The sequence below is a fragment of the Macrotis lagotis genome, chromosome 1 (genome assembly GCF_037893015.1).
Source record: "Macrotis lagotis isolate mMagLag1 chromosome 1, bilby.v1.9.chrom.fasta, whole genome shotgun sequence".
Taxonomy (NCBI): Eukaryota; Metazoa; Chordata; class Mammalia; order Peramelemorphia; family Peramelidae; genus Macrotis; species Macrotis lagotis.
Window position 1 is genome coordinate 862,440,378 of NC_133658.1, and position 27,057 is coordinate 862,467,434.

The window sequence follows — 27,057 nt, forward strand, 5'->3', positions numbered from 1 at the left end:
CACCTGCGTCCCTGCCTGCCTGCACCCCTGGATTCTCCTTTGGAGGTCTGACTTTTGAAATATGCTTGGGGAAGGAAAAGAGCAACAGAGACAGAGAGAGAGGACAGAGAAGAGAAGGGAGTGAAGAAGGACAAGGGAGGAAGGAGAAAAGGGAAGAAGGGGGAAGGAGAGAGAGACAGATGGGGGAGGGAAGAGAAAGGGAGGAAGGAGGAGAGGGAGATGGAAAAGCTAGACTGGAAGGGAAGGAGGGGAAAGAAAAGGGGGAGAGAGAGAGAGAGAGAGAGAGAGAGAGAGAGAGAGAGAGAGAGAGAGAGAGAGAAACAAGAGACAGATAAGAAGAAAAAGGGAAGAGAGAGGAAGAAAAATATTTTTAGATCTTAAATCTCTCAACAATCATAATAGAAGGGGCGGCTAGGTGGCGCAGTGGATAAAGCACCAGCCCTGGAGTCAGGAGTACCTGGGTTCAAATCGGTCTCAGACACTTAATAATTACCTAGCTGTGTGGCCTTGGGCAAGCCATTTAACCCCATTTGCCTTGCAAAAAAAAAAAAAAAAAAAAAAACAAACCAAAAAAAAAAACCCAATCATAATAGACAGGGTGGAGGTGATGGTGGGTAACAACAGGCTGACCCACTTCCTCAAGCCTCTTCATAGGTACCTGAAATCTCTTCAGGGTCCTTCTTCAGCCCTTCCTCAGTGGCCATGGTGACGGCTGCAGTGAGAGCTGAGTTCCACTCTAGCCCTGCCTCCTCCATGTTCTCCTCTGAAATGGCAATCTGTGTGACACCCCCTGCCAAAGGGTCATCAGAGGAAGAAGTCAGGGGGCTGTGACACAGGAGCACCAAGTTTCATGAACATCACAAGGACAGTCCCCAGGGAAGCTGAGACCAGAGCAGGCTCTTCTAGAGCCTCCAGCCTGGAAAACTGGTATTGACCTGTGGCCAAGACCAATGGACACCTGATAGTCAAGTCTATCATAACATTCAGGAGAAGGGACAAGTAAATCCATGGCTGGTGAGTAAATGGCCTTGATTTCTCTGGCATGAAAGCAGCAGGGGGCTGCTGGGGGTCTCTGAGAGGGTCACATCATGGGCAAAGGGGGCGAGGGAAGCCACTCTGACAGGCCAAACAAACCCCAGGGGAGTCCCAGGAAGGGAATGTTTATCTGTCTTGAGTTTGAATTTGATGGGGCTAATTTACCCCATAAGAAGCACAACCAAGGGAAAGAAAAAGGAACAAAGGAGAAACACCTGGAGGGGCCAGGACCCGGCTTTACCCCCAGTCTGGCCACTCTCCCTTTGGAGAGGGCCCTTGTACAAGTCTTTATAGGTCAGCTCCCTGGGCCTCAGTTTCATCATCCAGTCCTAAACAAGATCTTAATAAAACAGACAGTCAAATTTGAAAGCAGATGAGACCATAGGTAAATGAGATGGGGTTTGGTTTGGTTTTTTCATTTTTCTGGCAAAAAAATCCAACTGCAGATACAGCAAAGGTAGCAACAAAGCAGTCCAATGACGGATCAAAGATCAAAGATGATTCACTCTGGAAGAGATCAGGAACCATAGCAGTCCAAGGTTGTGTTTCAGGGCTCCCAGGATCATGAATTTGCCCGAGGTAGTTAGGTTCATTCATGTTCGCTCCAGATGTGCAGAGCCCAAATGAGTGGTGGAGGACCCCCCACATTGGCCCTTATCCTGTCCCAAGTCCCCATGGAACTGGTGGGGCCTTTTTTGGGAGAGAGAGATCATAGTTTTGTCTGGCTAAGGGCAGGGGCCTGAAGCCCTGCTGCTGGACCCTTCCAGCATGGTCATTCCTTAGCCACATGAGTTTGAAATACATGGAGAAATAATCAACCTAATCTGATCTCCAGGCTGTCATCAGCTAAAAGTACTCTAATATTAATCAACTGAAACCTGCAGGAACCCCAACTTGAGAAATGTGCCCAAGGATGACAACTTCTAAGAAACTCGCACGAGGCTGAAGGTAGGGAGATGTGGATTCAGAGCCACCTGCCTCCAGTTAGCTGGCTGACCATAGACAAGTCACCTAACCTTTCCAAGCCTCAGTTTCTTCATCTACTGTAAAAGGGGGACAGCAATACTTAAAAGTCCCTTACCTCAAAGGACAGCCAAGGACACCAGGTCTGTAAAGCATTTTTAAAATCCTAAGGGGCTAGGTAAAAATGATCATGCTGGAAACTGAAGAAAGAAGCAAAGAGGGCCAGACCATCAGATGAGAAGGGACACAGCAGACAACTTAAAGAATGGAGCATGTTTCTCAGGCATCCCTGGTTAGCTTGCTGCAGCCCCATCAGAGGGCACTTGTAACTGGGGGCCCATTAGAAGGAAAGTGTGTGAGCGAGCAAGGAGGGAGGAGGGAGAGGAGAGGGCTACTGAAAAACAAAGTATGTGTTCAGGTGGTTTCCTACCCCCTACCATCAGCCGAAGTAGGTGTCTGCACCATGCTCGTCTGCTGTCCCGGCACTGGTGCCCGGGCACTGCTGATCAGGAGGTCAAATTTGGTGCTTCTGCAGGTATTGGAGCAAACCTTGTCATGCTGGTAAAAGTCTATCTGCCCAGAGTCCATCATTTTCCTGTCCAGAGAGAGAAAAGACACAAACCTCTAAGATTAGTCTGGATTTTACAATCCAGAGCACACCTTCCAGCTTAAAGGATTGTCAGTACCACCCAAAATTCATTAGGTTACAGAAAATTTGAATGAGCTTATGACTAAGATTTTCATCAGACCTACACATGTGCTCTCTCTCTCTCTCTCTCTCTCTCTCTCTCTCTCTCTCTCTCTCTCTCTCTCTCTCTCCCTTGTAGCAGGAGCAGACTGCCCTGTCCCCCTCCTCTCAATTCTATGACAATCCAGAAGGAACAGAAACAGAAGAGAGGAGGTCAATGCCAGACCAAGGGGCAGTCAGAACCCTGTGGCTGCTGCTGCCATGGGAGGTTTCCCAGGTCTGACAGGGTCAGTGACCCTCTCTCAAATACAACCAGCCTCATCTCGACATCAACAGGGATGGTTTTGACTGAGAATGGAGAAACCAGGGCTCCTGCAGGAGTGTCCAAGAAAAAGCACTTGCCTGGAAGGGGACCCCCAAGACACTGTCCTGTCCTGGGCCAGTGACTGCATTGGGCTTGGAAATCCTTTCATCACAGTAGGCTCTCTTGTCACAATGGCATTTGTTGTCCTCCCAGGATTTGGCCTACACTCACATTCTCTATGGCTCAGGGCCTACTTTGAGGAGACTCGAGGAATAGTTTAAGGCTATCCTGATTCTTTTGGGCCTGAGGCACATTGTCACATGCTTATCTTCATGATAAGACAAACAAGCTACTCTTGGCAGAGTGGAGCTAGTGCTAGGTGGGGAGTCAGGAAGACTTGAGTTTGAATCCTGCCCTTAGCCAGACAAAATAGCTCCTAAACCTGACCAAGTCCCTTCCCTTTTCTTTGCCTGGGCTTTCTCATCTCTAAAATAAGAGGCTAGTAAAATAAAAAATTAAATAAAATAAATAAAATAAAAGGCTAGGATTTTTTTCAAAAGTCCTCACCCTTTATCTTTTATTTTTATTTTTTAATATTTAACTTGCTTTTCCAACTACATGCAATCATTTTTTTTTGCAAGGATTTGAATTTTACATTTTCTCCCCCACTGCCCCACCCTAGTCCTTTCCCTCCCTGCCCCCGACAGAAAGCAGTAGGATTTGATAAACCTCTAAGATCCTTTCTCACCCTGGATTCCTGATGCTAGAACCAGGTTTAGCAAAGACTTCCTAATACTTATAGGAAATTAAAAGAAGAAAAGACTGACTTACAAAGGGATCACTTCCCCTCACCACAGGTCTTCAAATGGGGGAGAAGGGCACTTACTTGGGATATTGTACAGCCAGGGTCCTTTTAGTTCTGAGATTTTGTGATTTTGAAGAACAATAGAGCCAAGGAGGGCCCAAATTCACATCTACTCAATGAGATATGATTCTACCACAGACCATTTGGGTGAGTGCTTAAAGGATACACATTAAATTTATATAATATAATCTAAGAGAATAGAGGCAAGAAAACAGTCCAGGAAGATTTCGCTGGACCTAGAGTGAGAGGGTCAACCATGGCCCTGAAACTTACTGATACTAAGCAATTGCCTCCCCTACAATTTGGAATAACTTGCAAATGTAGGTTATATTTATTACCCCAAAGTCTGATATCATATGTAAAACCCAATATAAAATGATTTATAAATATCCTCCATGAGCATGGTTAAGTGAGAGCTGCCTATATGCATCTATGTATGTGATGTTTGTCCTTTGTTTTCGAAGAAGACCGTGACATCAGGGAGATGATGTCATGACAAGCACACGGATTTAAGTGAGGGGGAGCTGTGATAGGTCATCGGCCTCACTTTCTCCTCCAGAGTCATCAGGTTCCAGTGGCCAGATATGAGTCAGGATGACTGGAGATGGCCCCGGATACAGGCAAGCAAGGTGAAATGACTTGCTCATGGTCACAGAGCCAGTGTCAAGTGTCTGAGGCTGGATTTTAATTCAACTTCTCTGAGCCACTCTCCCTGACACTACCACCATCAAGGCAGACCAAAAGGAAATGAGAGTTAATTCCCCAAATTAGGAGGCAAGAACCAGGAGTTTTTTGCCCTTTACCAGCCCATTTCTCTCCTACCCCTGCCCCAGCTTAGAAACACTAAGGACTAATATCATGCAGCCAGTCACTGAACTCCCTGTGATCTGGATTTAAGGAAATGTTTTCAGGCTGACAGTAAGCACTAGCTTTGATCACCTCCCCTTCCAAAAGTGTTCAGGGTCTTCAAGGTGCCATCCAGATAAATGAACCAGCTAGGCCAGCCAAGCCACCAAGACAAAGATATGTGACACTTTGGAGCTAAGGAGCAGAAACAACTCTGAGGATTTAACTGCCAAGGCCTTTCCACTGGTGGGTGGTTGCCAGGAGAGCTTACCTCAGCATGATCCCACCCAGACGAATGGCTCTCTTCCAGTCCTTCAGGGTGGACTTGCCAGCCAGATGAACGAAATGCTTTGGGCTGATCAATTGATCATTGAACTGAAGCCAAAAAGCAAAGTCAAACAACAGGCGTCAACTCAGCCAGGAAGAAGGTGAGGCAAAAGACACCAAGAGACAAGAGATGGGAGCCCTCTGAGTACATTTGGCCCCCCATGGAGATGCAGAGAAAACCTACTAGCCTGGCATCAGCCTGGCATCATTCAAGCCCCTGCTCCCCTGGCCAGATCACTATGGGATGAGGGAAAGAGGCAATCAAGAAGGGTTTACCTATTGACCTGGGTAATCCCCTTACACCCCAAGGCAGGCTGCTTGACCAGCATTCAGAATGCAGATCAAATCCTCCTGTGACATGGTCCTGCCAGGTGAACCGCCCTGCACTGGGTGTGAGGGAAGAGACTGTCCTGGCAGAAAGTACCACCCAATAGCCACATCAACTACTCAGTTGTCTCTCATAATTAAAAGAGGATGTCACTGGTGGCAATTCCTATCTGGGTGAGCAGCTGTCGCTTATAAGACCAGCACACTATGTGCTCACGGCTTCTGAAGACTGTTCTTTGACTTGTTGCTGTGGTCTCAAATACAAAGAAACCACTAATAATCAGTAACAAGACCATCAGAGAGGGTATGTATGGGAGGCACCAACAAGTCACCCTCTGCATGCGAGGAGCAAGAGGAGGGCCAGGTTACCTTGACACACTTCACATTAATTCCTGGACATACAAACTTCTTCCAGAGGAGGATGGCTTTACTTTCCCCACAGGTGATAGGATAAGCAAATTCCATCTCTTCGTTGGCTTCTATGGTGCTAGCATCTGCAAACAGAAACATCTTAGTTACTCGTCTAATACTCTTCATCCAAGACATTCAGACAGCAGGAATCCAAACGCATGTTTGGCCAGGCCTTTTGTGAAACTAAGGAAATTCTAGGAGCTGGCATAGTTTATTAATCAAAAGCAGCAGAGATGTGCTCAGCTTACCATCCAAATCAAAAAACATGCTCTGCACAAACACCTAGGGCAGGGACTGTCCTTGATAGTCAGGAACCCACAGGGGATTCCATCTTCCCCAGTTGCATGGGTAACTTGGCCAGGAGTAGGAGTCGGGTGCAAACAATAATTTATTCAACACGTTTGTGCCAAACAGCAAAGGCATTTTAGACAGACACCAGACTTCTAAGCCACAACCCTTAACCAACACCACACGCGGGTCACAAGGGATGAGAATCCAGCACAGAGTACTGAAGTCAGTAAACAACATAGAAGCAGACTGACTTACCAATCCCTTCTTCAATTTTGTGTATTGTGTGGGTTTCTACGGCTACAACCGCTGCATTGTTCTCCGACCCCGCTTCATAAATCCTGTTGTAAAAGTGTCCATCGATAAACAAACTATATAAATCATGAAAAAATTAAGATTCATAGCATTGAGTAAAGAAACGTCCACATTCCTCCTTAATCTGTCCCTTAGGGCTCAGTGAGGAGAAAGAGCCTACCTAGCTACAAAAATCTGCACCCAGGGCTTCCTGGAAAGCAATATAAAAGAAATAGGGAAAAACCTAGATCTTCTCTTATCAAAAGAAGATGAGCATGTGGCTTTCTTGTAAAAGGACTGTACTTAATCTCCACTTTCCTGTAATACAGTTAGGAACAGGTGATAGGTACCATCCTTTCAAACATAAAATACTAGAGAATGAATACCTTTTTGTAAGGAGGGCCTAACAAGATATTGAGTAACATTACCTCCAGGGGTCAAGTTAGGAAATCAAAGTCAAAGAAGAATAGAATGAATAATAGTTTCCATTGACACATGACTTCACTTTTGGTAGCGTTTCATTTGAGGTTCATGAGACCCCAGGGTGGTAGAGGATAGCAGTCTCTTCATTTGGGGCTAAATGACTTGTCTCAGGGCCAGGGTTAGAAGCTGGATCTGAGGCCACCTCCTCTCAACTCCAAGTCTGGCAGCCTACTCACTTCTACCAGAATATTCTACAGCTCTTAGGATGCTTAGGGGTTGCAGTGATTTGACTGGTGATCAGAGAATTGCAGAAAACTCAGCCAAAAAGTGACTCTCTCTAACACTAACTATTATGATGAATCAAATCATCATAAATCTTAACAACACATTGAAAATTGCACCTTCAAACAACACACACAAAAAATGGCAACAATTAAGAGTTAGGAAGACCTGGGGTCAAATCCAGACTCTGAACCACAGAGGTTGCACCAGCACCAGTAAACAATGAACTTCAAAAAGTCCTCTCAAAGTCGACCACTGCAGATGAGCCACTGATCTCACTTGGGGGGTGGGGATTTACATATTGTAGATTATTTCTGTGCTGATGATTCTCAGATCCACTTCTCCAGCCCTAACTTCTCTCCTGTTCTCCAGGCTCACGTTTCCAATGACTATTTGACATCCCAAACTGCTTTCCTCCCTGAATCAATGATATCACTGGAATGGGCCGAAGCATCCAATCAGTTAACAAGTATCCATTAAATGTCTACTTAGGTCCCTGAAACTGTGTGCTAAGGGATACAAAAAAGGCAAAATGCAGTCTTGAGGAGTTCATCATCTAATGGGAGAGATGGCATGTAAATGGCTCAGCACAAACAAGATCCATTCAGGACAAACTGGAGATAACCAACAGAAGGAAGATACTAGGAGGGAGGAGGATTAGAAAACCTTCTTGTAGAAGGTGGGATTTTAGCTGGGGCTGGAAGGAAGCTAGTAAAAACATTAGAGAAACAGCAAGGAGGCCAGTGTCATTATATTCCTTAGTACAGGTGGGGGGGGGGGTTGGATGGAGAAGAGGGGATCCTGGCTCATGAGGAAGGGGTAATAAGACTGGAAAGGCAGGAGGGGGGCCAGGGCTTTGAAGACTCAGCAGAGGAATTCACATTTGATCCTAGAGAAGAGAGGGAGACACAGGAGTTTAAGGAATGGGGGGACATGCCATGGTCTGACCTACACTACTTCTGACTGGGGACCAACCAGCACGCCACTGCAGTAACAGGTGTGAGGGGCCAAGGACCCGTCCAAGAGTAGTGGCAGCATCAAAGAAGATAAAGGAGAGTCCAGGAGAGTGAGGACAAGGGTAGAAACAACAGGACTTTGCCACTGATTGGTATAGGTGCAGTTAAGTGAAGGAAAAGCACCCAGGATGGAAGCCTGAGGGTCTGGAAAGATAGTGGTACCCTTCACAGTAAGAGGAACATTAGGAAGAGGGCAGGCCTTAGGGGAAAGGATAATGAGATCAGTTTGGGACTTAAGATATGTATAGGACATCCAGTGTGAGATGCCAAATAGGTAATGAGATTAGAGATCAGAAGACAGTCTATGGTTGGATTACTAGAACTGAGAATTATCAGAGTAGAGATAAAAATTGAATCTTCCGGAGGTGATGAGATCATCACAGGGAGAAAAAAGGGCCCTGGACAGACAGTGTTGGGGACATCCCCCAGTTATTAGGCATGACCTGGATGAAGATTAGGTAATAGAGATGGAAGAGGAGTCAGATAAGTAGAGAACTAGGACAACAGTGTCACAAAAACCTATCAAGAAGAGACCTATGAAGAGTGATCAATGGGATCAGAGCTACAGAAAGGTCAAGAAGGATGAAGGCTGAGAAAAGGTCATTAGAGAAATTATTGATAACTTTGGAGATAGCAGTTTCAGCTGGATGAGGAAGTCTGAAGCCATACTGCAGATAATTAAGAAAAGTGAAAAGAAAGCTATTGAAGATGAAAGTATCAAGAAGTGTTTTTTAAAGATGGGTGAAACAGAGACATGTTTGTTGGTAATAGGAAAGGAACCAGAGGAGAGATTAAAGATTAGTGAGAGAGGACAATAGGAAGGGAAATGTACTGGAGAAGAGGGAATAGAATGGTACCACTAGTGAGTGTAGAGGATTTCCTTTGGCCAGAAAGGTCAGAAGTGAAGGAGGAGATAGTTGCAGAAGACATCAGTGAAGTGAGATGAAGAGGAGGGGATAAGGATTTTTTGATGAATAGCCTCATTTTTTTTTTTCAGTGAAATATGAGGCAGGGTTCTCAGCTAAGAAAATGGGGACAGAGGAAGTCATGGGAAGCTTGAAGAAGGATGAAAATGTTTGGACAGGTTACTGTAGCCAGAGGGACAGTGAATCAGTTAGGGAGGTTTAAAAAGATTGCTGTGCCTTAGTGAGGGTCCAGAAGAGATTATTTAACCTAAAATTGTAGTGGGCCTCACCAGCAGGATTTCATGATCTCCCCCAACTATGCTACTCAACACAATAGCAGTGAAGGGAGAGAATGCTGGGAGTTATCCAAGGTAAACATTGTTGAGAGGGTAAGGGAGGGGGCAAGGGGATCAAGTGAAGAAGACAAATAGAGTTCAAATGGTTCATCTAGAGGTGAAGATGGGCAAGGAGAAAAAGCTAGCTGGTGCCTTAATAGCAGTTTGTTCTTAACATTGATCAGAGTTCTTAAATCTTTTAAAGTTGTTTAACTTTACAACTGTTTTCCTGGTTCTGTTCACTTTTCATCAATTCATATAAATCTCCCTTCTCAGGAACCATCTCCATTATCATTTCTTATAGTACAATAGTATCCCATCACATTTATATAATATAACTGGTTCAGCCATTCCCCAACTGAAGGATACCACCTCGATTTTCAATTTTTTATCAAGAAAATTTTTTTGTGCAAACTTGAGTTTGTTTTGCTTAAACCAAGCTTTGCCTTAATCTATCCTCCTTCCAGTTCTTTTCTTTCACTTCTCCCCTTTTTGAATGAAATGCACCTGTGTGTATGTGAGCGAGTGTATGTGTGTCTGTGTGTGCATGTGCCTGTATTCTTCCTTCTCTTGACCAGTTCTCCTAACTTCTTCTTTCTTACTGGTACAAATTTCTACTGATTATATGAGATAATTTCCCCTAACTTTCCTTTCCCTCCCCCCCAACTCTGTGTATTCCTCTTCCTCTCACTTTCCATTCTTCTCTTAATATCATTAAAACATAATAGAACTTTTCTGTCCATCTAACTGATCTCTATTACCCCTCATGAAAATAGGGTTCAGAAGGGACAGATTATATCATCTCCCCCTACTTGAGTTTAAATTTTTGAATTTTACACATTTTCCCCCCACTCTACCTTCCCTCCCCTGTCCCGCCTCAGAAGGCAATCTAATCTTTACATTGTTTCCATGCTATGTATTGATCAAAATAGAATGTGCTAAGAGAAAAAGATATATCCTCGAGGAAAAAATAAAATATTAGAGATAGCAAAATTATGTAGTACATATGTCAACTTTTTTTTTTTCAAATTGAAGGTAATAGTCTTTGGTCTTTGTTTAAAACTCTACAATTCTTCCTCTGGATACAGATGGTATTCTCTGTCATAGATACCCTAAAATTGTTTCTGATTATTGCACTGATGCTGTGAGCAAGTTCATTAAAGTTAATCATCACCCCATATTGCTGTTTGGGTGTATAATGTTCTTCTGGTTCTGCTCATCTCGCTCAGCATCAGTTCATGCAATTTACAGCATTTATTTTGATCTTTGTAACAGTGATTTTGTTGTGCAAAAGCTCTTTAATTTAATGTAATCAAAATTATCCAGTTTGTTTTAATGATATTCTCCATCTCTTCCTTGGTCCTAAATTGCCTCCCTTTCCAAACATCTCTCCCTATTTGGATGTAAACAGTTTATCCTTGTTTAATCCTTTATCATAACTCTTTTATGTTTACTTTTTTACTTGACTCTTGGTTCCTATGTTTGCATTTCAAAGTTTCTGTGTATCTCTAGTCTTTTCATTAGGAATGCTTAGAAGTCCTCTATTTCATTAAAGATCCATTTTTTTTTCTTATAGGAGTATACTGTTTTGCTGACTAAGTTATTCTTGGCTATAAGCTTTTATATTCTTTGTCTTCTAGAATACTATATTCCAGGTTTTCTGTTTCTTTATAATGGTGGCTGCTAAATCATGTGTGATCCTTACAGTGGTTCTTTGCTACTTTAATTCTTTCTTTGTCTGTTCAGAATATTTTTTTCTTTGATGGGACACTCTGAATTTTAGTTATGACATTCCTGGGAGCTTTCATTTTGGGGTTTCTTATATGACATGATTGATGAATTCTTTTCTTTTCTACTTTTCCCTTTAGTTCCAAGAAATCCAGGCAATTTTCTTTTAACATATGATTTAAGATCTGATGCCTACATTATTTTATTAATTATGGCATTCAGGTAGTACAAGAATTCTTTAAATTTTTTTCTAGGTTAGTTGTTTTTGGTATGAAATACCCTAAATTTTCTTCTATTTTTCAAGAAGTTTGTTGTTTCTTCAAAGTTTTGTGCCATGCTGTTCAATCTTTCTAATTCATCCTTTCAAAGGTCCTATCTTTTCCAATATTTTTCTTCTAGCCCTCTCATTTCTTCTGTAAAAAAATCTTTAAAAACAACCCTTTCTTTATCTCTTCTGGGCATTCTAAATGAATTTGTACCCCAACTGTGCTTTCCTTTGAGACGATAGATGTTTTGGAGATATTATGGTGAATTTTTTTTTTTGGCTAATTCTTCCAGTCTTTTCCCTGATGGTTGGTTATATTAGGGCTGGGCTCTACACACTTCTAGAGGGAATGTTTTCTTTGGAATATTTAGTGTTGCCTTATTTTACTCTTGGTAACAGTCTGGCTATTTCCAAAGTGTCTGATCCACAGCCCTGAGGCTGGCCTCCTTTGGAGTTCCAGTAGTCTGCTCTAAGTTACCCTACTAATAGCCATCCCCAGAGTCGGCAGGCTCAGATTTCTGCCCTGCTAAATCCTCTGTTGCCCTGCTTGCTTCTGCACTGGTTCTTGCTCATTACATAGCCTTAGGCCTAATCCAGACCTCCTCATCTCTGAGCACAATTTCCTTTTTTTCAATCTGCCCTGGATCCCCAGAACTGGGGGTGAGCCACAAAGTTCCCAGTCTTTGGGAGCTCAGTGGGGTCCACAGACCTCTCTCTCTCTCTCTCTCTCTCTCTCTCTCTCTCTCTCTCTCTCTGTGCCAACCTGATCTGGAAAAATAACACATTCAAGAGTTTTTCTTGAACTTCAAGATCAGGATTTGGTCTAGGGCATATTCTAGCTTCTTGGAGGAATTTTGTGGCAGAGTTCATTGTGCTTCTTAATGGTACTTGGCCATTTTGGCTCCACCTTGATAAATACATATTCTAAAATATTTTTGTTAATTGATATTTATTTTGCTTTTACATTTTTTTTTTAGTTTTTTTCAAGGCAAACAGGGTTAAGTGGCTTGCCCAAGGCCACACAGCTAGGTAATCATTAAGTGTCTGAGACCGGATTTGAACCCAGGTACTCCTGACTCCAGGGCCGGTGCTTTATGCACTGCGCCACCTAGCCGCCCCTACATTTATTTTCAAATGTTTCTTTCTTTCCTTCCTTACCCAAGGAGTTATTTCTTTTTAATAAAAAAATAAAAGAGAAAGGAAAGCAGTTTAGCAAAACTAAAATATAAACCAAGTTTGACTATATAAGCAATGGTCCTCATCCATAGTCTGCTATCTTTGCAAGGAAGGGAAATGCATCTTTCTAAAGACCTCTTTTCAGGGACCAAGCTTATTCATTATAATTACACAGTTTAGTTTCTTCTCTTTTTTTGTTCTCAAAGATATTTTTAAAAGTAGTAAAAGGAAATTTCTATATACCATCTTCTATAACATCTACAATCTTGTATTATAAATTATGTTTATAATGACTATTGGGCAATGCAGAAGGACAGAGCAGAAGGGTTGCAAGGTGCTGTAGAATGAGCACTGGAGCTAGGTGGCGCAGTGGATAAAGCACCGGCCCTGAAGTCAGGAGTACCTGGGTTCAAATCCGGTCTCAGACACTTAATGATTACCTAGCTGTGTGGCCTTGGGCAAGCCACTTAACCTCGTTTGCCTTGCAAAAACCTAAAAAAAAAAAAAAAAAAAGAGCACTGGACTAGAAGACAAGGGATCTAAGTTTGAGTTCTGGCTCTGATACCACTCATCTCTGTCATCTTAGGCAAATAATTTCCAATAATATTAATTGTTGTCATAATTACTATTATTATGAGGAATAATTACTAAGACTACTTTGTGAGGCCCTTTTCTGTATCTCTGTTCTCATCTGTAAAATGAGACAGTTGAACAATAATATAATCTCTAAGGATCCTTCTAGCTCTAGTTGTATGTATGTGAAATGCCTTCTAAATCCTCAAAGGGAGTTTAAATTACACTTTAGTGTCAAGTCTATTTTCTGTCCTATTTATTAAAAATGGTACTCTATGGGAAATTAACTAGTTAATTCCCATTTATTCAGACCAATTAGGAAAATAGGTATTTGGGTTTACTGACTAGTTTGTGAAAATTATCACATATTACCATGTATACCATGTTTTATTTATGTATCCACAATTGGCAATTTACTGCTTATACTGTGAGGTTTTATTATCCTGGCATAAGAGTTAATGTTTCTTAAGATCTTAAATTTACTACTAGGGAAGGACAATGAAGTTTTAAGAAAGAAGATCCACTTTTTTTTTTTGAACTTCCTCTCAAAAATAGGATTTATAAGATTAGTGCTAAGTGATAGTACTCTAGACATTTTAATGTTTAGTATAAAGTTTACATTGGAAAGTATAACTAATGTAGCTCAATTAGGCACTTTGAAATGGTGAATTAAGAGGGTCAGGGATAAGGAAATAGTAGAATAACATAAAGACTTGCTGAAATCCTCATTGTACACAACACAGGTAGAGAAAAAAATAGTTGCTTCCCACTTTCAAAAACAACTTTGAATGATGTAGATTTTTTAATTTTGTTTTTGTTTAGAGCAAAAAAGTGGCAGTTAGTAGTAGTAGGTTGGTAAGTGCAATTAGGTGAGTCACAACAGAATCTTCCCACCTGAAAATAGGCTCCCCCTTACCAGGGGCAAAGCTCCCCAAAGGAGTGTGGCCTGGACAGGAAAGAAGACCATTAACCACAGTACCACAATGACTATTCTCTAGGGCCGGTTCCAGACACGTCTGTCCACATCTGCCCAGCCAGGAAGCAATGCCTTCGGGGATGTGAAGTGAAGCAAGCAAAGAGCTTTTATTCCCTCAAGAGCAAGAAATTGTCATCTCCCCCACCCCTCCCAGAGTTGACCATCACTGGTAAATATGCCAGGATCCAGCCCAGGCAGGCATTCTCTCCACAGTGAAGGGTTTCCACCCTGGACCAGGAACATCACAGACTGGAGCAGGACTTTGTCAAGGGATACTGTGAGTAATCAGGAAATAACTATATCATGCTATTGAATCTCTTTATTACTTACATGCTCAGCCAGAATAAACTCTATTTTTATTTATTTATTTATTTATTCATTTATTTATTTTTTCTTTTAGGTTTTTGCAAGGCAAAGGGGGTTAAGTGGCTTGCCCAAGGCCACACAGCTAGGTAATTATTAAGTGTCCGAGGCTGGATTTGAACCCAGGTACTCCTGACTCCAGGGCCGGTGCTTTATCCACTGTGTCACCTAGCTGCCCCCTTGAAGAAATTCTAGCATTTATTTTCCTTCTTTAAAAAAAATGAAGATTTTATTGCTATCATCTAGATTTCCCCCTTGTATTCCTCTCCCTCCCCTCTTAGAGAGAAACCATTCCTTACAACAAAGAATTTTCTTAAAAGAGAAAGATGAAGAAGAGAGGGAAAAAAAAGCTGATCAACTCACCAAAAATAATTATGTTATACATGTAATGTTCCATACTTGTGTATCCTAACTTTTACAAAGAAGGGACCAACATCCCAATGTTATTGACCTGGTACCAGAAACTCTTCATCAAAAGTGTTCCTTTCTCTCTCCCTCCCTCCTTCTCCCCCTCCCACTCTTTCTCCCTCTCCCCTTTCTCTCTTCTCTGTCTCTCTCCCCCTCCCCCTCCCTCTTTTCCCTCCCCTTCTCTCTCTCATCCCCACAATACACACAAATGTACTCTTGTATATCTATGTGTGTGCGTGTGTGTGTGTGTGTGTATATATATATGTGTGTATATATATATATATATATATATATATATATATATATATATACACATACATAAATGTTTATTTCTTTTACCTGCCCTGTGATTTTAGGCATGTCACAGACAATATGTATCAAGAGGTGGGTTTCTAATTCCTGCATTTTTCTGGTTAATTTGTCAGTGGTCAACTCTAATTCATCCTTGGGAGGAAAGGTTGGGTAAAGTTATACATATAACTCTAGAAAAGCAAATCTGTTCAGAGAAAAAGAAGAGTACATCACAAGAGTCTTGGAAAGGGCTCTCTAATAAAGGCTAATACCACTCCAACAAATGATACCTGTGAATGGAGGACTATCTTTAGGGTGCTCAGAATTTAAGTTACATAGAAGGTCAGCAGGGAGGACAGAAAATATCCCCAGGAACCACAATGGCAGACTGACTCCATAAATGCTTACAGACTAACTGTATGAAGAAGGTGAAAGTTTAAAATAGGCTGAAACTAAAGAAAAATGTAAAGACAATGAATGCTTACAATATTTAAACATGTTTGGGGGAAGAAGAAAAGGGAAGATGTCCCATTTCTTAGGGCAGATGGTGTAATGCTAACTGATGACATAGGAAAAATAGAACTACTGAAGTGTTCTGCTTCTCTCTTTACTCTCTTAAGGAAAATGATCTCCAAATTGGAACAGGCCTCAGAGACAAGGTCAGAAGAGAACTGAGAAGATGGCAAGAGAGCCCCCAGATGCTTTAATGAGCTCCAAGAGGTTAAGCCCTGAACAATGGCATTGCAGAGAACTGAAAGGACTTGCAAATGTCATCAAGAAACAACTGTTCATTATCTGTGAGAAAATGTGTGATCTATATAAGTGAGGGTAGAGATACCAGGAGACTGGAGAGACAAGTAAATGTCCCTCTGAAAAAAAAAAAAGAGAGAGAATTAGGAAAATGATAAGCTTGACATCAAGTCCCATCAAAAATATAGAAGAGAGTATTAAACAGATGGTTTGTGAGTACTCAGGAAGGGGAAGAAATGATCACTAGGAGTCATGAGAAACAAATCATTACCAACCTCTTTAATTTCTGCATTGATGATGTTAATGCTATAGATGCCACCGAATCACAGAGCATCTGAACTGCAAGGGATCTTAGAGATTAATCTAATCCCCTCATTTTACAGACAAAGAAACCAAAGGGAGTCAGGATTTGAACCCAGGTCTAGCTGCATTATACTTGCCTTATAACATATCTGGATTTCAGTGAGACATCTGATAAAATCTCTAACAAGATCCTTGGGGACAAGATGGAGGCATGAAGTATGAAAGATGGTGCTGTTAGGTAGATGCCAGCTGGCTGACTCTTTCTAAAAAGTATGGATTAATGCACAGTTTTGTCACTGTCCTCAGTTCTATTCTATCCGAAACTTTACCAATGACCTGGATGAAGGGAAGATCTTGACTGAAGAGTCCAAGTGGCCTATCTCGAAAGAGGAGGGACTAGGAGGAAGTGACATGTTAAAAGAATAAAAAATAGATGGTGGGGGCACTTTACAGATATGGCAACTGAGATTCAAAGGACAAATAAGGGGCGGCTAGGTGGCGTAGTGGATAAAGCACCGGCCTTGGAGTCAGGAGTACCTGGGTTCAAATCCTGGTCTCAGACACTTAATAATACCTAGCTGTGTGGCCTTGGACAAGCCACTTAACCCCATTTGCCTTTCTATGAAGAGGCCACTTAGCAGACAGTGCCCCTCCCCAACTTCAGAGCTGGGCATATCCACTGGCTGCAGAGCAAGATTCCTGCACTGGACAGGAGCTGGACTAAATGATGCCTAAGGTCCCTTCAAATCTTGGGGCTCCATGGCTTACGACACAAGAAATTCCCCTAGAGTTCAACATATCTAGGATCCATGATTTCTGGATCCATGCAGTCATTCCTTCCACAAGCCATTCTCACTGAAGCAATCAGTCCACATAAATAGCTATGGCCAAAAGAGGAGTTACCTCATGGTCATGTCTCACATAATGAATGAGTCTTTCCAGACTTGGTTTCAGTGATCTTCAGACTATATACACAAAGTCTGCGGTCAGGCTTGACCCACATGGCCAGGCCTGCAAGAATTGGTGATTTAAAGACCTAACTTTCCAGACACCAAGATCACTAAAGTTGTTGAATTCAAACCAACTGCAATGAACAATGTAACTAGGAAGAAAGAAATATGTCTGGAGAAAGAGCTTTACATTAAATATCTCTCATAAAAATTGGATATGCAAGATGTTTGTTCTCAAATAGTTAATTGGTCAAAAGATATGAACAGTAGTTTCTCAAAAGAAATCAAACTGTCAAATTGTCCTCAAACAAATGAAAGAATGCTCTAAATCGGGGGCGGCTAGGTAGCACAGTGGATAAGCACCAGCCCTGGAGTCAGGAGTACCTGGGTTCAAATCTGGTCTCAGACACTTAATAATTACCTAGCTGGGTGGCCTTGGGCAAGCCACTTAACCCCATTGCCTTGCAAAAAACCAAAAAACAAACAAACAAAAAAAGAATGCTCTAAATCACTCAGGTTTTATTTCATGACCTTTTAAAATTTTTTTAACTGGCAGAGATAATTTTTAAAAAGTGCAAGTTTAAGGGGTTCTGTAGAAATAAACACACTAATACACTGTTAACATTGTTAGTGAAATTGCAAATTACTCAATCTGGATAACAATTTGGAATCATGCAAGAAAAGCCACTGAACTGTTCATGCCTTTTCACTTAGGCAGACTAATACTAGTATATACCTCAAGTAGATCAATGACAAAAAAGAAGAATTTTACACAAAACCAAATATTCAGAGCAGTATACTCTGTAGTAGTTAAATAGTGGGGAAAAAAGTGGAGAATGGATAAAAAAAAATAGTAGCATATGAAAGTAATAAAATTATTATTATTATTATTATTATTTTATTACAGCACTAGGAGAAACATGGAATATGAAGAATATAGGAAAACATGACTTGTACAAACTGATATAGTTAAAAAGAATAAAATCAAGAAAACCATATAAATAATTACTCCAACTGTAAATGAAAACCACACTAAAATACTACCGAATTCAAATCAATTGCAATGAACAATCCTAGTCCCAGGGAAAAAAAAGAAGGAAACATAACTTCCCTTCTCATTGGTTGGGGGTGGGGGGAGATTAGAAAACATAAATATATACCACAAAGCATATCTAGCCAGACAGAGTTGGTTACTCAGATGGGTTTTGCTGAAAATTTTCTGTTACAAGGGAGGAATCAATGGAGGAAGGGGAATACTTCATGTATTACTCTAATTAGAGGGGGAAAAGGGAATAAATAAAAGTAATTTAGGTGAGTGGAATGGAACACAGGGTTATTTCCACTTCACACTGAGGCACTAAGGAGTATACCATTATGAATCCAAAATGAATTTGTGTTCAATCTCAATCTTATAAGTATTCTGCAAAATTCAATATATATTTAATAATAATGGCTAACATTTATATAGTCTTTATAGTATGCTGACCATTATGTGAAAGGCACTGTGGGCACTGGAAAAATAGGATGATGGAATTCTAATGTTCTCAGGCTTTCTAAGAGCCTTCTAAGTGGCTTATGGAGCATATTGGCATTACGCACATCACCAGTTATTCTTTTTATTCAAAAAAATAGCCTACTAGCCTCCTACTTCTTTAAAAGCTCCTATCTACATTAAACAATTGGAAATCAATCCCCTAACACAACCTCACAAAAACCTTAGTATCTGTGTCAAAAAATCCTAAAAGAAGCTGGTTTTTGTTTTTTGTTTCTTGCTAATCTAGCTGTTAACAAGTGTCATTCTGTCTACAGGAACAGTAACTAGTTCTAAATGAACACAGGGAAACTATTCCCACCCTTCAATGGAAGGACATAGTTCCAAGGAGACTAAGAGAATGTTCAGACCAAAAAAGAACCCCAAAAGGCAATACAATGAAGGTAATGAAGAGATAGAACCAAAGAGAGATGGAAGGGATTAAGTCTATGAAGAGAGTCTGTAGGCACATACCCCAAAGGGTCAAAGACAGAAGGGTCCTATAGCTACAAATATATTCATAGCAGTACTTTTGTGATGGCGACAAAATGGATACCATTTGACTAGAAAATGACTAAAGAAATTGGTGGTGTTTGTCATTCAGTCATTTTAGTTATATCAGACTCTGGGACCCTGTTTGGGGTTTTCTTGGCAAAGGTACTAGTGATGTGTCATTTCCTTCTCTAGCCCATTTTACAAATGGGGAAACTAAGGCAAATAGGGTTAAATGACTTTGCCCAAGGTCACAGTGTTTGAACTGGATTTGAAACTCAGGTCTTCCTGACTTGAGGCCCTTATGTTCTATCCACTGTGTAACATAAGTTTCCCCAAAGAAGTTGGTAAATGAATGTAACAGACTATTATAAAGAAATAAGACATGATGACTATGAGGCAGTCATAGAATCGCATGTTATGAGGCATGGAAGGGACCTCAATGACTATCCAAGTCGTCTACAGAAGGAACCATGACATCCAGACTATCTGACACAACCATCATCTAGACTCTACCCAAAGACCTCAGAGGAGGATGGAAATCCATCAGTTCTGGAGGCAGCACATTCCACTTTGAATACTGCTCATTGTTAGGAAGTTCCCCTGATGTGGAACTTTTCAAGTGGCTCCTTTTCAATTCTGGATGAAACACAATTTCCTTCCTCTAGGAAAAAGGGTGGGGGGGCTAGAGGAGTGGATCGTGGCACATGCTATTAGATGTCATTTTGTCTATTTGTTTTGCTTTGCTGAATTGTTGCTGTTCTCTATTGAGAGGAAGGGGTTCCGTATGTGTATGAGATATGGTAAATTGGGAAATGACTAACATAAAATACAAAAAACACCAACAAAACCTTTTAAAAGAGAGTGTCAACTAAGGGTAGAGCAAGGAAAAAATAAAAAATAATCTGAATAAATGTCATATTATTATTTTTGTGATCATAAATTGGCATTGCCTAAAATGTTTTTTTTTAACAATTAATTATTGTTGGGGACCTAAAACAGAAAAGATTTAACTTAGACTCTGGGAAGTATATTCTACCTACAAAGGTTAAGACACTTGAAGGAGATGTCAAAAGAGTCAAGGAATCTCTTAGAGCTTTTGAAGACAAAATTAAATATTCATCTGGGTTGATTGATTTTAGTATATTAGATGTTGGGACCCTTATTTTGGAAAGAAACTGTCCTTAAAATGTCTCCTTCCTATCCTTCTGGTCACTTCTGCATGTTTAATTCCTACTCATCCTTTTAAATCCACATCAGTGAAACCTTCCCTGATCACCCTAGATCAACTTTGTGAAAAGGCCCTTTCCAAATATGTTGCCTCATAATGCTAATTATCTTCTTATGAATTCTAATTATCTTCTTATGAAGTCTACCTTTCTCCAAACAGATTGTGAGATCCACAGGGGTGGGGACCATGTCTTCTCTGTATTCCCTATAGCCAGTGTGGTGCTGGGAAATGTTTAACAACTAGCTCATTAAAACAAAACAAAACAACAACCTAGGATAAACTTTTAAATTTCATCTGCATTACTCTCATTTTTTCCATCACTTTCTTAAGTCTCAACAATCAACAAGATGATAAATCAAGCCCTTATTTGTTGCTTTGCCAATTTCCAAGGTGTAAATGCTCACATTGAAAATTTAACAATTAGCTCTTAGTACAAGTCGTTCCTGCACACCACAGCCTCAGAGCCCCTAGCATATTATTCACAGATGGCACGTGTTTTTAAGAGTATTTGGCTGCCATTTTCATGAGGCACTCAACAACAAGGGCCATCATTAAGGCCAGGGCCAGCTTCAAGCATTCCCCCCCTTGCTCTCCAGGGGTTCAGAGGATCCAGTGGTGCTCACTTACCCTTGCTGCACAGGCTGCAACTGCAAGATCACCTGGGTCTTGGTGTCTTCAGGGTTCTCCCCCTGGTTCCCTTCAGTCGGCACCACAACTACATCCCCCACAGGGACACTCACTTCAGCATTGGCCATCTTTCACATGAAGTCAGGAGGCTGAGAACTCTGCAAGGGATGAAGCTCTATCAGAGACAGGTTCAGGTAGGAGAGAAGCTAGGGTCCTGGGCATGGGAGCTGGACCTGGAGAGGACCTGGGTGAAGCTGTGAGACCCGGTACCCAGAGGAGCCGAGGGGACTATGCCCCACAAATGTCAGGTTGGGGGAAATATAGGTCGGCTCTTACTGGTTATAGCTTTGAGGTCAATATTCCTTTATAGGAACTCATCTGACTTAAGGAGTTAAATGGAACTGGGGTGTTTAGACCCTAAAACAGGACAAACTCTCAGAGTGGACTTGAGAGAAACCTCCCCCTACAAAGGTACAAAGAACCCTGGGGGAGGGTGGGGGTCAAAGGGAGGATTAACTCCTAGGGCAAAGCAAGCACCATGCAGGGATTCCTCAGAACTGAGCTCCCCAAAAGCTCCCAGTCCAGAAAAAAGGCTGTGGGAAAAGTGAGGGTCAGAGTCTCTCCCAGCAAGCCCGGGTGTGAGGTCTGAGTTTCTGTCATGTACAGAAATCTCCATTTCAGTCAGTAAACAGTAGGTCCTACTTTGGGCAGGCTGTTAGGTTAACCCTTTGTAGACCCTGGGGCAGCCACCTGCACAGATGTTCCAGAGCCCACCAGGGAGGATGAAGAGGGATGTGTGTCCATCTATAATTCAGGGATTTCAGGGAGAGTGCCATGGTCACTGGGACCTGAGCAGAGGTCTGCCAGAGGGCACCACCCACTAGTGCCAGAAAGACTACTTTACAGGTCTCATCTGCCTGGACCTCTACACCAGCCCTGGGAGGCAGCTGCCACTGAGGCACTGATGAGTTAGGGAGCCTTCCTGACTCTTAAAACCAGGGTTAATCCCATAATGGGGTGTGGGGGTGGGGTTGGGGTCCTCCAGTCAGGCTAGACAGGTTCTGGAGACCTGGTAGTTAAAATTTCAGTGTGACCATTTACACTTCCAGAACTAGCAAAGGATACAAATCAGGGCTTGATTTATTGTTTTGTTGATTGTCTAGACTTAGAAAGTAATAGAGAAAAACATTAATACAGAAATCATTTAGCAGCATACACTGCCTCAGTCCTCTTTGTTCTCATAGAACCAGAGGATCATAAATGTAGAGTTGGAAAGGGTCATCTAGTACAATCAGATGTTTGGGTGATTAATGATTGATGTTTTGTCCTTCATTCTGAAAGAAGACTAAGACATCAGGGAAGTGATGCTGTAACAAGCATGTGAATTGGATTGGGGGTGGAGGGAGCTGTCAAAGTCACCAGTCTCACTGTCTCCTACCAAGCCATCTAGGTCCAGGGGGCAGATAAGGCTGAGGAGACAGAAAATGGCTCCAGATGCAGTGGGGAGACTTTGGCCTTTTTTAAAGCTAGGTCTTTCCAGGTCACAGTTTGGCTAAGACAATGCCCATTAAGGCTAGGTAAGAAAGAGATGAAGAAAAGAGGTCAAGAATGACCACTCCCAAAAAACAGAAGTGAAAAAGGTAAAACCCTTGGACTTTCTTAGAGATTAAGGCAGGTAGAAAAGTAAAGAAGTAAAAAAAACCCTCTTCTGCATAGTCCAAGAGAAGGGGGGGGGGGTCAATCTGGAAGGGTAAAACCCTCAAGGAGATTAAACCAGAAGAATCATTGGCTGATAGATATGGGGTTGAGGGCCAAAGACTGAGTCCCAGAAGGGCTGAGCAACTTTCAGGCCATAAAGAAGGCAAGCAGCAGAGACAGGATTTGACCCCTGGTCCTGTCTTCAAAATCACAGCTCTTTCCACTGAACTATCCTGCCTACAGCAAAAAAGAAAAGGGGCTTTTTCACTGCAGGCCCCAAACCACTTTGATCTCTTCACTCTATTTCATTCCCCCTACTCCCATATTTGATCTGTTGCCGAGGTCTATCAAGTTTTACCTTTGCAACATCTCTGAGAACAGTCTCTTCTCTCCTTTTGACACCTCCACCCCTCTGGGGCAGACCCTCATTCTGCTGGTGGGTCTGTCAGACTCAGGTTTCTCCCTACTCCAAGTAACCCTCTCTTCAGCCACTAAAGGGATTTTCATAAAAGGCAGGTCTGACTGTGTCATTCCTCTGTTCAATAAATTCTGGTAGCTTCCTATGATCTCCAGGATCAACTATAAAATGCTATTTGGAATGTGAAGCCCTTTACAACCACATAACTTCCCCCTCCCTCACCCCACTCTAGGGACCACCTCCAGATGAAAAAGTGAGGTTGGTAACTGAGCACAGTACCCCCTCACTCAAATCCCATTCACTCTCAAGTCACGGATGGCATCATCTCCCTGCTGTCATCTTCCTCTTTGAGAATGAAGGACAAACAACCTGTGACCAGCAGCAGCTGCCCCACCAGGGATCCAACTGTTGGGCGATGCTGCTTGCTCCTTCCCTTCCTTCCCTTCCTTCCCTTCCTCCCTCCTTCCTCTCCGTTCAAATAGGTATCATACCCTATGTGGTATGGTACTCTACAGGTACTCTAACAAAAAGAATATAAATTTTGATTGCTGAAACCTCCTAAGATATCTTGGGGTTTATGTGCTAGATTTCTTAAGGATTCAACTTTATTTATTTATTTATTTTTAGGTTTTTGCAAGGCAAATGGGGTTAAGTGGCTTGCCCAAGGCCACACAGCTAGGTAATGATTAAGTGTCTGAGACCGCATTTGAACCCAGGCACTCCTGTCTCCGGGGCCGGTGCTTTATCCACTGCACCACCTGGCCACCCCAGGACTCAACTTTAAACCTAAAATCAAGCTGGTTTTCATAGATTAGCTAACTAAAGGTTCCAGGTCAAGCCCTACTTGATCATTTGAGCACAGATTGGCTCAAAATCCGCGTAAATAGCAATTGTTTCTGTTTTGGTTAGAATCCCTAAGGGTCTTCCCCTCCCACATAGTTTTTTGGGCTTTTTTTTTTTGACTAGGTAAGAGACTCTGGCCACTGCCCTCGGACGGCTCTGGAGGAAAGAGTTGGTGACTGTGCACAACCCATATCTCCCTGATGTCAAGGTCTTCTTCGAGAAGGACCAACAACTAACACTCCTACATGACCTCTGTCCAGTGACACAGTTCTGGCTGCTCCTTCAACAAAAGCCTCACCATTCTGGGCATGTTTCCCATTCCCCCCAAGCCTGGAGTTCTCTCCTCTTCTTTTCCTCTTCCAAGTCCCAACTCAGATTTTACCTTCTAGAGGAACCTTCCCCAACCCCTCCTGGATTCTAGTGCCTGCCTTTTGGGAATTAGTTCTACTTTGTCCACTTTGTAAGTCTTGTTTGTGTTGTTTGCTTGTTGTCTCCCGGGAAGGGCTGGAGTCCTTGAGAGCAGAGACTGCCTTGCCCTTTTTATCTCCAGGACAATGTCTGGCACCCAGTGGGTGCTTCATCAATGTTTGGGCAATGAGGTGGTGCAGTGAGAGTGCCAGGTCTGTAGTCAGGCCTTGGACACATCCCACCTGTATAACCCTGGGCAAGTCACTTCACTGTCTGCCTCAGTTTCCTCATCTGTAAAATGAGCCTAAGAAAGAAACGACAAACCCCTCGCAGTATCTCTACTAAGAAAAACTTCTTGAAGAGTTAGACACAACTGAAATGACTGAACAACAAAATAAATGTTTATTGACTTATTTCAGAGGCAAGTAAGACAATGCTAAGGTAAGGTCCTGGAAAGCATAGTGTCAATACTATATAGACACTATGCCCACTGAATTGAATTATTCTGGGTGAAAATAACCTTTTTAAGCCCCAGGTAGGAAGAGATATATTTTCAAAAGTTAATTGTACCCCACTAACAAGAACTAAGAGAAAGAAGAAAAAAAAAGATGAGTAAGAAACAGAGGAAAAGACCAGGAGTAGAAGTTGAAAGGAAGAGGGAGGTCAGCCAAGTCGGGAAGAAGGTAGGGGGCATTGTTGTAATCTGGGGCCATCTTTTTTTTTAAACAGCTCTGTGTTGCTTACAAATACTCTCTTAGTTTTATCCTCACAGCAGCCCTGGGAAGTAGGTGCTATTTATTATCCTGTTTTATGGATGAGGAAGCTGAGACTAAGGGATGTTAACTGGTCATCCAGCTGGCTAATGAGCATTTGAGGCAAAACTTCAAAACTTGAGTTCAGTTTTCTCTGACTAGGGGTCTGGGGCTCTCTATATTGAACTCTAGCACCCCCCCTGGGCACCCATTTTCAGTTCTAGGATCATAACACATCAGTCCTGCCCTGGCTGTGGGAAGAGGTGTGTTCTCTGCTCTCCCAGCACCTACCCTGCCCAACCCCAGCCACCATTCTCCATGGGTTTCACCCATTGGAATCAGAATCCTTGAGGGCAAGGCTTGTCTTCAATTCTGTATTAGTTTTCTCAGTGTTTACCCAGAGGTTGGCATATATTAAGTGCTTAATAATGCTTTTCCTTGCATTCAATAGGGAGTGGGAGAATGCTTTCCAAGGTGGCTCGGGTCCACTCCCATCAGACTTGCCACAAGATAACATCTGCAACCAGCCTGCCTAAGGCTCTACACAGCCGCCATCTCAGGGCCTCCTCTTGGCTTCACTCTTGGTTCTGCTCCTGCCCTGCTCTCAGGGACCCCCATGGCCAAGCTCTGCCTGACCCTGCCCTTGAAAGATCCAAAGCAGTCTAAGAAAAGAGGAGGAAGGCAAGCTCACCTGGAGGTGGGGAAGACAGAGGGGCCTTCTCCAAGAGCTCTTGGGACCTGAGCTTGCATTGACCCTCAAACTCCTAAATTCCTTCTACCTGTTAATTCAGGCCCCAAGATACATTTCAACAAGTGTTGACCCATCATAGAATCTCCACCTACTACATTTTGGGGCCAGACTGATTTTCACATTCTTCTGGACCAACTAGAGAAAAACTGAAGCAACAGGACATTACAGTTCTTAATCTGAATTCCAACAAATACTAATAACTCATTAAGAACTGAATATTGGGTCTGATTCTATTCGACTGCAAAACGAACCAGGGCAAGGATGATGCCTTATCGGAAACTTCATAGCTCTACTGGCAAGCAGAGCAGGCACTTGATTTTGCCATCTTGTTCTGGTGGATTGCCTCATGATTTTCTCAATCTGTTATTTCATCTCTGGCATCAATAGCAAAAGTTGTTTTGAAGGACCCTGGGTATATTCTCTACACTAAGCTAAACCCAAAAGGTGAAAAATTTGCTGAAACTCCATAACTCCTCTTTTGACTAGTACCTTTATATTTCATTCAACAAAAATTTGTTTAGTGCCTTCTTTGTATAAAGCGATGTGTTAGAGACACTGAGTTGGAAAAATGATCAACATCTCTTCCCTCAAGTTTATTATAATCTAGAACTGGGGAATAAAAATGATATAAAGTGTAAAAGATGATATAGTCAAAGCCTAAAGCACTCCAAGAAAATCTGAGTTGGGTGAGATTACCATCCTGGTGGAGACCCTCATCACCTCTTGGCTGGACTCTAGCCAAGGACTCCAATAGGTCTCCCCTACTCAAAATTTCTTCCCCTCCAGTCAAACAGGCTCTTAAGGAAGAGAATGGGTCTGGAGAAATAAACTGGGTAGTCACAGGAATAGAAATGAACAGCAGCCAGGGTAGAGAAAGTGTTCTTCAAAGGAGAGCTGGAAGAGCAAGAGGACTGGAAAACACCCACACTTTGAAAGTGGGAATAAGAGAAGGATCAATTTGAAGAGCTGCTTTAGGGAGTGGTTAGGCAGGTTTAAGAAAACAATGAGAAGGAGGTAGTATCTTGAAAGTCTAAGGAGGAGAGAATTTTTGGGTTGAGGGTATTCAATAGTGGAGGAAAACTGATAAAAGGCAGTAAGTAGATTAAGAGACATCTTGGGAAAGAGTAGTTTCAGTGGAGTGGTGAGGGTGGAAGCTAGATGGCAGGAGACTGGAGTTCAAGGGGTTATGAGGAAGTGGAGGAGGGGAGGGAAGG

The 27,057-nt window shown here is 42.2% G+C and overlaps 1 protein-coding gene across 4 annotated transcripts in view; it reads right to left on the reverse strand.

Moving 5' to 3' along the window:
- The window catches only part of GMEB1 (glucocorticoid modulatory element binding protein 1), a 44,182-nt gene that overhangs the window by 11,460 nt on the left and 5,665 nt on the right, over positions 1 to 27,057 (reverse strand). For 3 of the 4 annotated variants that reach the window (XR_012474538.1, XR_012474537.1, XM_074217917.1), the window contains exons 2-7: positions 20,974 to 21,131; positions 6,313 to 6,425; positions 5,725 to 5,849; positions 4,973 to 5,076; positions 2,436 to 2,593; positions 659 to 790 (exon numbers count right to left, since the gene is read on the reverse strand). Coding sequence is in view for 2 of the 4 variants with exons in the window: in XM_074217917.1 (XP_074074018.1) it covers positions 659 to 790; positions 2,436 to 2,593; positions 4,973 to 5,076; positions 5,725 to 5,849; positions 6,313 to 6,425; positions 20,974 to 21,101 (760 nt within the window). In the remaining 2 variants the exon portion in view is untranslated. The remainder of the gene's footprint in view (positions 1 to 658; positions 791 to 2,435; positions 2,594 to 4,972; positions 5,077 to 5,724; positions 5,850 to 6,312; positions 6,426 to 20,973; positions 21,132 to 27,057) is intronic. The other variant, XM_074217918.1, reaches the window with a different exon arrangement.